This window comes from Ptychodera flava, chromosome 5 (assembly GCF_041260155.1).
Source record: "Ptychodera flava strain L36383 chromosome 5, AS_Pfla_20210202, whole genome shotgun sequence".
Taxonomy (NCBI): Eukaryota; Metazoa; Hemichordata; class Enteropneusta; family Ptychoderidae; genus Ptychodera; species Ptychodera flava.
This window is the reverse complement of record NC_091932.1, coordinates 14648085-14658342: the sequence shown is the minus strand read 5'-3', so window position 1 is coordinate 14658342 and position 10258 is coordinate 14648085. Positions and strand designations below refer to the sequence as shown.

General features: G+C 38.2%; 1 protein-coding gene across 1 annotated transcript; it reads left to right on the top strand.

Moving 5' to 3' along the window:
* Positions 1 to 314: 314 nt before the first annotated feature.
* LOC139133097 (sulfotransferase 1 family member D1-like) lies at positions 315 to 10191 on the top strand. Its single transcript, XM_070699517.1, has 6 exons — positions 315 to 589; positions 2790 to 3049; positions 5336 to 5465; positions 6010 to 6104; positions 6389 to 6560; positions 7716 to 10191. The coding sequence occupies exons 1-6, from the start codon at positions 475 to 477 to the stop codon at positions 7823 to 7825; spliced, it is 882 nt and encodes a 293-aa protein (XP_070555618.1). The 5' UTR covers positions 315 to 474; the 3' UTR covers positions 7826 to 10191.
* Positions 10192 to 10258: the final 67 nt, after the last annotated feature.

The following is a 10258-nucleotide window of genomic DNA, read 5'->3' as shown; positions in this document are numbered from 1 at the left end:
CCCTGCCCATCCTTAGTAATTACTGAAGGTTCCCTAATTACTTCTATATCTTCATAATAGTTTGTTTTTTACCTGTTCACCTAACATCTTACATCTGTGCAGACGGCTGGTGAATAATTCAAGGACATTAGGTGAAAATGTAGTGATGTCATTTTAGGCTGGTATCAGTCTTGACTCAAGCTTCCGACTACAATCACGATAACAGCCGTGCAAACTCGAGCAACATATAAATTTAGAATACACCCTTAGCTTTAAGCATACGAGTGACGTTAATTAACCCTACTCTGATATCAAATCCACCGACGGATCTGGCGGTCAGACCGAGTTGCACAGGAGTACACTGTTAGTGACCTTTACAATTGTGTCAAAGGTCAGACCACTGTTTCAAACACAGGGCATATTACTTTAACCTGTTCTTCTAGAGAAGAACATAATCGACCGCAGATCTGCACATTCGTGTTTGAAAGCACTGACATGGAACACTCTACGAAGCCAGGAAATCCGAGACTTGTCCGGTTTCCATACGGCAAGGTGAAGACGATGGAAATCCGACACGACGACCTCTTTCTGATTTCCTATCCCAAATCAGGTGAGAATCGAGTGTCAGGCGTCAACCTCGTAAGGGGGTCAGTTAAGGACGCGGCCCGCTGTGCAAGGACGCGAATCGCATCCTTCAAACAGCTACAATGGGGACTCCGAGATGCAATCATGCACGTGATCATGCTATTATACCCACCAGCTGAGACGAAGATTCCAATGTGATGATCATAGAGCAAAGATCGCGTGGTGGTCATAGTAATCATGCACGTGATCATGCTATTATACCCACCAGCTGAGACGAAGATTCCAATGTGATGATCATAGAGCAAAGATCGCGTGGTGGTCATAGAACATGATCTCGTATACATTTGTATGTACTGACCAAACCGAGTATCGTATGGAGCATTCAGAAATGATGATCAGTTCAGTTTTGCTGTAATGAAAGGAGCATTCATGATTGCTGTACCGGGTGGCATGTGATCGGCTTCGATTATCCTGCAATCTCTGAACTGCTTCACTCAGATTGTAAGTCCTAATCCAGCTCCGAATCATACAAAACCTATATTGCTCGGCGCATTTCTTGCAAGAATGCTATTCGTCGATTTTACATTGGAATTGCATTGCATTGCATTTACGGCAAATGCACAGTGGTGATGCAAATTATCTGAAAAAATAAAAATATTTGGATATGCCCTTGTCAGGTTTTTATAAATGAGACCTTTTTCGAGTACGACGAAGAGAGCAGAACTGAGCGAACATCTTTTCCTTGGGAGTCCCTATCAATATTTTTTTAGCTCATAAACAAAAAGGAGCCTATCTAAAACAAGTAAAGAAGTATGAGAGAAGGGACGAGTGACTGGTAAGCACATGTAGATATAAATTAACACAGGGGATGAATATCTTGTTTAAGGTGATAATACAATGTAACGTTTCAATACGAATTAAGCATGAAAGTATCGATCATTGTAAGGCATTTTATCAGTATGATAATCTTTGCAGCAGTTACAGAACGTCTGAATGCTTTGTACACGCATGGCGAATCAAAAGTTACACAATTATGACCACTAGTTATGTAGTGTATTACAAATCTTTTTACTTTTACACTAAGGGAGCATTAATAACTCTTATTCGATTGAATATATCGTCGACACGAAAAATTTCACAAAAATAGTCATTTCAGGTATTTACATTGAATTTCTACAGTCGTATTGATAGGTTGACAGTGTCATCACTTTTAATATGAATTTAATTTTGTACTGTGACAGCAACGAACACAAACCTAGTATACATTTATTTTTTGTTTTGCTCATTTTAGAAAATCCATGAAATTCGGATCGTGAAAATCGATTGTTACTCCATTTTACTGAAAAAATACATTTTTGGGGCACGTACAAAATTGTCATTCTCGGTCATGTAGGTATATTCCACTGCTAAGAGTTATCAATTCACAAAAAAAAGGTTTCACGGTAAGGTAAGCGATAACGTACGCATGGAACAAACAACGGCAGTGATGTGTCTTGAACGTAATTAAGATTACTTAATACACAAGTTACATACAGGGTAACATCCACTGCGTTTAATAGACAGTTGTTTGGCGTGTGAGATCGAAAGAAAATATACAGACTTATGTGAATGTTTTCTTTGGGTTATCTGAGTCTCAATTATGACTGAACGAACCTTTATGATTTATTTATTACCCCAACTAATGTTTGCATAGTCAGTGAGTATTTACTCTGCATTTGACCTAATTTTAGACATTTTTCAGTGTCTGTGTTTGTCTTTTTTGATCTGTAGCGTGTCGATTCTGATCTTTGCCCTGTGTTATCGCTGAGCGTGCATGAAGTACAGATAAATCATGTTGTTGGTTTGACTCAACCATAGTTGAAAACCTAATAGAGTACAACATGGCCCACCATCTTGGTACTCTTCGTGCCACATGGTGTGGACATGGGTACTAATATGAGTCTGAAGGTTTACGCGTATGATGACATTCATCGTCAAATTAAACCGGTATACACACATTTCACAGCTTGACAATTATCCACGATACACTATAAGATTTATGTGGGTACCCCACCAATTTGAACTCAAACCACGGTCAGAGATGGCGGAACACCCATATATAACCGAATGTTTCAATTCAAGTCCACAGCCATCTTTAATCACAGCTTCGCCATAGACAAGACACGTCTGAAAACCTAACATAATTTATATTTATTTTGTCGTTCAATTTTGGTCCTTTTCCTCAGGGACTCATTGGCTGATAAGAATCATTACGTCAATCTTGAAAGGCTCTGACATTGATGCCACTGGCAGGCGTGCGTCAGCCGCCCCTTTCGTGGAGATGCTGCTTACTCAAGAAGAAGATGATCCGAGGCTGCTAATGGCCAAGAAAAATCACGGACTTCCAGTGGATTTTAACCCGAGTAGCATGGAATCACCTCGTTTTCTGAACACTCATACGCCTTACGATCTTCTACCCGCTCAGTTTCATGAAAAAAGACCAAAGGTGTGTATTCTGAGTGTATTTCATTAAAACAGACATCTGCTGCTTGCATTCTAATGTCCACGCTCAATTTAAACATTGGTCTTGTTTATGAATCGATCACAACCTTAAGCGTCAAAAAGGCTATCCATCAAATCCAGTTTCTGAAGATCATATGTTCGTGTTTGTCACATATACTGATATACCATGTGAAGCTAGTTGGGAGGGACGGGCGACTTCAAGTTCGGTGTTTAAGTCAATATCACCCGCCCAACTTCCCAAGTGGCAGGCGACAAATGTAAGAACTTATATGTCACTTTGGAAATATTGAGCTGTTAGGTATGGTATGGACACCCGGTACCAAGGCTTTATATGAATATGAAATCTGACACCAACTTACGACGTCCAGACCACAGGTACCGGTAGAGTTGTTTTATCATGGCGTGGGACTTCACATAATTCGTGCTGTCATTTTATCAAAGATATCCTATTTGTAAATTTACAAGCAATGTCGGAGCTTAATTCACAACACAGTAACTGACAATTTCGCCTTCCAATGCAATTGAGCGTCCCGTGTTTAAGCACTACGGAATCTCACTCACGTTTGTCTCGAGACAGTGCTACCGTCTCAGCCGATTTTGCCATGTACTCAAAAAGTTATTGAACGTTAAAATATACCAGATGTTCAGAAGAAACAAATGTAAACTCTTTTGGATTTCATATAAGGTTCCAGGGCTGTATGAGTGCACCGATGATTCTTTTACCGGAAAATCAACCAAAATATTTACACAGTGCCAAAAGCAATTAATGACACTATTTCACTATTCTAAGAGCGCGGAAAAGTCAGTGTTCATATTATATTCTTTGGCGAACAGATGAGTCTGCAATTTACGCTGGTAGCTATTCACATTAGATACTTGGCGAATGTCACATGGTAAGGAATTCTAAAGCTGTGGCGCCACACATGAGAGAGTCCTACGTATGTTTTCAGTCCATGCTGAAATGTATGCACAACTGATTTTTACTATTTTAGTTTAGGGCGCATACACGACCAGGTTTCTCCGGCTCAAATATCTTGAACGCAGACCGGGCTTAACCATTGCGAACTTTCCAAGTTAACAACAAACTTTAAAGGCTTCCTGATTGTCAATTTACAACTTGCTTTAGTTCTTAAGTAAACTCACAAACTCCCGATGCCTTAGCTGCTTTGATCTCTATTTGAAGCGCTTTGGCACTGGAACAGCTCTCTGTAACTTAGTCAAAGAAGGGCTACCGTTTCTACCATAATATAGTAGTTTAACCAAATGTACAAAGTATGAGCATTGTTTACTGGGCTGAACTGCGTAGGCCACAGAAAATGTTACATCAGCATTGTGTACAAGCTTAAATATAAAAAGACAAAACTAACCTCGAAAATGAAGATATCGTTTTAACAGGATGCAGATTATTCTTTACGGACAATGTGCTTGATACATGTATGTTGGCACAAAAAAGTGATATGAATAAAGGTACGATTGTAAGACGTCCAATTCCAAAATTATGCTCAGATAAAGCCATGGACCTTGTGGCAATTTCACAAGGTCAGCACACAATTGCTTGCTTTAAATAAAAATGTACTGAAAACTTTAAGTAGGACTGGTATTTTTCTCTAGGACAGAGACATTTGAAATTTGTGTATTCAAAGTTAACAACTTCCTAAACCCCATCCCAGAAAAACAACGACAAAAAGCATAAAATTTTGTCATTTATTGTGCTTTCAGTAATTAAGGTAATGATGACATTGATTGTGATAAACAGAAATGATCAGTAACATACCATTGACTCACAGCGGTGCATTTTCGTGATGGTAGTGATGATGATGATGATGATGATGATGATGATGATGATGATAATGATGATGATGGTTGTGATGATGATGATGATTATAGTTATGACGATGACGGCGACGACGATGATGGTGATAATAATGGTGTTAATAATGAGGACGATGACAATGACGATGAGGACAGTGATGATGATGATGATGATGATAATGATGGTGATGATGATGGTGATGATGGTGGTGGTGACGATGACGATGTAAAGCAGATAATGAGATCAATTCGTATTTGTGTGAAAGTGTGTGAAGCCTGGTGTTAAAATATCGTTCTGCAAAAGTTAGACTGTTATCCCTGTGAAAGCTCCCCTACCTTTGTTAAGCCATTCTTGTTCACAACTTGTCGCTGTCATGACAAACATCTTCCATATTCCATAACGGTTAAATAACCAAAATCAAAATCATTAATTCAGCCTCCTATTATCTCACTGCAGCTTATTTACTTAGCCCGTAATCCAAAAGACCTTGTGGTGTCTGCTTTCATACATCACTCGATGCCGCCATGCCACATATATGACGAATTTTCTGAACTTTTAGAGGAATTCCTTGCCGGCCAGGCAATTGGTAAGTCTTTTGATTATGTAAACTTTCCTTAATTGAACAAAAAATAGAATAAATACTACGTCTTTGTTGTAATTTAGAAACTGTAAAGACCAATTACATGTACAACGGAATTTGATATACAATGCAAGAATAGTGAAACACCTGTATGTTTGCCATTTCCCTCACCCACGTGGCATGGTCAATAAATTTTACCACAAAAGGTTTGACTTTTAGGCAACTGCACAATGCGGCCTAAATCAAAATATTTAACGGTTAGGAGCTTACATTGTCAACCTTCACTAAAGAAATAGCGGTTTCCATCACGGCAGAGAAACAAAAGTTTGTTTGCCTTATAATAACGAAAATATCTCTCAAAGAGACAATTCTGTAAATAATCAGCAAGGCTTGCTTGATATTCTTAAACAGTGTAGTTGAGATGCTAACATGTTTTCCGTGCATAGGAACCTGTGCCAGCGGTTGTAAAAGACAGCTTTATATTCATTATTTGTATTAATTACCAAATGGTTTATAATTTCCTTCTCGGGCGTACGCCACTTTGCCGTAGCTAATTTCGGACACTGGGGCTCTCATGTACTTGACTGGTGGAAAAGACGACACGAGAATAATGTGCTGTACGTGAAATACGAAGATATGAGGAAGGTAAGCTGACAAATGTTCATGATCGGTGATTCTATGTTCATAATGTTTGGTATTTTTCCTGTAATGCACCACTCGTATTGACTGACTCAGGGAGTTTGAGTCACAGCATCTCTCTTTACGTGACCGAATCATATTACATCAAATCCTTGGTTGATTGACGTGATCACAAAGCTCCGTCGAGCACACCGCCATACGATGACATTGTTTCAGTCTTGATACAGTCTTACAAAGTGATCAAAGTCACCTGTTTTCAATTGAAAAATGTTCTTCACCACATTTCTCAGGACCTGAAAGCGGGAATTATGAATATTGCTGAGTTCATTGGAAAAGACTTGACAACCGAAGACATCGACAAGATAGCACATCACTGTTCCTTCGATTACATGAAAAAAGCTTTCCAAGATGACGCGTTTATGAAGGCAATGGGATGGAAAGAAAACCCCTTCGTCCGTCGAGGTTTGACATCTTCTAAATTTCAAGTGATCGTACCGTCATCTTTTTTCACATTCTTTAGAAATTTAGTATGATATCCTATTACCAGCAGATATCTCCGCACCTATAGTCAAGATATCGTCGTGTTGGAGGATAATGCAGACAGAACCAGGAATATGTACCGGGTAAACCTGTATATAAGTAAACCCACAAACAATTTCTGCATCTGATGTTACCTAACTTGTCACCATGGAAAAAAAGAGTCCAACTTAAAGTATCAAAGGGCCATTAAGCTTGATGCTAACTTTTGATGATTTTGTTATCAGTTTTATTATTGTATATCAATTGCAACTTCTTTTTCTATTCATACTTACATCTGCGTAACAGTAACAGTGCGGCTTTCACGCGTAGGCGCTTAGTCGAATAGCTGAACACTATGTATATCAACATGCCTTGGGGAGTAGAACAAGGAAGTATGGTTGGCATTCAATAAAAATGATGAAAAAATTATCAAAGGCTAGCATTACTTGCTTTTTTAAGCGCAAATGATACATAGAAGAAACGCATGAATGGCTATTGGATATCCATTCGCTACCAAAAAACGACCTTTCTTGTAGCGTTGATACAGACCTATGCGCACATAATTGGCATTAAATCGGCAGTTGCGCATGCCCTTTATACTATTCACAAACATCGAACTTCATGATTCACATCGCCATCGTGATCAGTGGATTTCCCCCAGAGCCAGGGTGGCAAATTTTGACCTGAGTTCTATCTTTTAATTTTGGTATAATGCGTCGAACGATCTAGTTCTTGCGACCGTGTTTGTGTCCAATAACTGAGACAAGTAAGCTTGTTTGTGTGTATGAACACAAAAATTTGAGCTGTTAAATGGAGAAGTAACTTACATTGCCTACCGAGACATCCTACCCGAAGCAATCAAACGGTTGTTTTTAGACTCACATCTTGCACATAGTAGTCATAGTAGTCCAAAGATAGATTTGCCAATTTACTAATCGACATCCCTAACGATCGAACAAAGGCGAAAAATACAAAGAACTATGCAACGTTTTTACGGACAGTTTTGCAAATTCGATATATGTTGTGCTGCTTAACTTTTGAAACTTAAGGTGAAAAATCAAAATAAAACTTAACTATTTGTTCTCTGTTTCATTTAAGGAAAAGTTGGAGGTTGGAAAGAAACGTTCACTGTTGCACAAAACGAGATGATGGACAAATACTGCGAACAGTGGTTGAAGGGAACGGGATTGGAGTTTAAAATGGAGTAAATCACCTTGTGAAACGATACCTTTTAATACTAAAATAATCTTGTTTAATTGATGAAAAACTTTTTTTCTTCGACGGAAGCTTTCATCAGAATCTATTACAGTACCAACGAATACAGAAAGTAAAGTTTTCTCATGATTGTTCTATTCTTTTACAAAATGTTAGTCATGTACAAAAAACCCGCCGCCAGCTGTGACCTTCATGTCTTGTCGGGAATTTTAGTTTTATTTGTGAAATAGCGTACGGTTTTAAATTCCCTCCCAAGAACACCCGTTCGAGAAATGACAGGTATTCAGCTTGTCAACGAAGGTCGTGTATGTGTGACATCAAATACGATTGCTGCAAACCGAAGTTTAGTCGGACTAGAATTCATTTGTCAACAATATCATTGCACATTGCACAAGTTGAATTGTATTGGCAAGATTCATAATTTGTTTTGTTTTTGTTTTTATTTTAAGACAACTACTTAGAGAATCTGTTTGTTTTCAAGAACAATGTAACAGCAATGTTATTATCAAAACGTTACAGCTATGTCCCTTTCTGTGCAAGTGTGACATGTTCGATGAAATATTTATGGAACTTTGACCTACTACTGCTGCTAAATAAATCTACGTGTACATTAGAGTTCCTTATTATTTTATAATTTGTGATGGGAGAGATCACGGAGAATGATTTGAGATCAGATCTGCAGAGCAAAAAAGGAAAATTTAATCTTGTTGAATTCGTAAACAGATTTTTCAACGCCATCAAATACAATGTGATTTACTAATAATATTCATATTCCATGACTATCATATGTTTTGCTTTGCAGATAAACGCATTCTGCGTCCGTGACACCGTAGTGAAATAATAGTCACTTAAAATGTGTACACTTGCAACATTCGAAATTTGTCCTTTGGACATGGAGGATAAAATATCCGAAGTCAAGTGTGATAAGGGGAAACATCCAATTTTATGACGACATTAGATGATAATTTAAGTCAAAGAGGAGGAGAAAAGTGCAAATGTCTTTGATACGGCACCCCTGAAATAAGTTTGTGCTAATAAATCAACATCCTAACGTAGAGGCGTACAATTTTCTCTTTGCAATAGTGACTGCGCGCATTGAGCTCAATTCATCAGTCTGCACGCTTGCTAATATGATATTTCAAGAAGTTAGCAAATCACGCAACAAACTTGCATTGGCATCCCGCTTCGTTGTTTCACTTGTTCGTATTTCTTCTTATCAAAGTCCCGAGTCCTATTTTCTGAAACCTAGTTCGTGTTGACGCTTGTCTACATACATCACACAGACACCTTAATCAGGCAAACTTGTCTAAACTTACAAAATATTAAATTGTCACATTTAGTCTATTGCATGGCAATCTGTCGATTTTACATCTCATCCTGCTACACCGACCCCGATAACTGAGTACGGTAGTCAAGTGAAAGTAGCGAATATGACAATTGCATTGTTTTAAGATTAATCTTAAAGTTTTAAGATCAATGAAGCTTCTATGACAGTTAGCAATATTGAACTTGTATTTCACAAATTAGGTCTTGGATGTCTGCAAATTTCCTTTGTTTGAATGATGATAAAACTGAATTTGTAACTTTCTCTGCATCTTCCAGTAATGCTTCGGATGATAGAATACAGGGGATACGGATCGGTACCACCTTGATTCCTGTTCAAAGTCAGGCAGAGAGTCTTGGGGTTATCCTGGATTCTGGTCTTACGATGTACCCTCATGTCAACAATATCTGCCGCTCAGCTATTTTCCACTTACGACGCATTACAAATATTCGCAATATCTTTCTAAGTCAGACACGGAACACTTGATTCACGCTTTTGTGACAGCTCGCATCGATTCATGTAATTCGCTTCTTTATGGTCTTCCGAAATACTCAGTTAATCGCATTCAACGTATCCAGAATATAGCTGCTAGAATTATAACTCGCTCAAGAGTTACGAGCATACCACTCCATTTTGTTTCAGTTGCATTGGCTTCCTGTTTCTCAACGTATTGTTTTTAAGATTCTTATATTCACCTATAAATGTATCCATTCACTCGGTCCAAGTTATCTTTCTAGCATGGTTAATTTTTACGTCCCATCCCGTAATCTGAGGCCAGCTGACCAATTTAAACTGTGTCAAAGCAGGTCGCGTACAAAGAAAATGTGGGGACCTTGCCTTCAGTATTGCCGGTCACTTGTTTATGGAACAACCTTCCGATTCAGGTTCGTCGCTCCCTAAGCCTGTCAAGTTTTAAATCAAGTCTTAAAACACTTCTTTTTAATTATGCTTTAAACTGAACTCATCCGTTGTATCGATGTTTTTGTTTTGTTTTTAATTCCTGTTACCTTTTTTAATGTTGATTGTATTTTACCCATCGTCTCTGATCACACTTTTTGTGTGGATTTAGTCGCTTTATAAATCAATAAATTATTATTAGTAG

Excerpts from the sequence above, each read along its gene's own strand:
- LOC139133097 (XM_070699517.1), top strand. The coding sequence starts at position 475 with ATGGAACACTCTACGAAGCCAGGAAATCCGAGACTTGTCCGGTTTCCA. Across the intron at positions 6,105-6,388 it reads AATACGAAGATATGAGGAAG|GACCTGAAAGCGGGAATTAT; the intron begins GTAAGCTGACAA and ends CACATTTCTCAG. Across the intron at positions 6,561-7,715 it reads AAACCCCTTCGTCCGTCGAG|GAAAAGTTGGAGGTTGGAAA; the intron begins GTTTGACATCTT and ends GTTTCATTTAAG.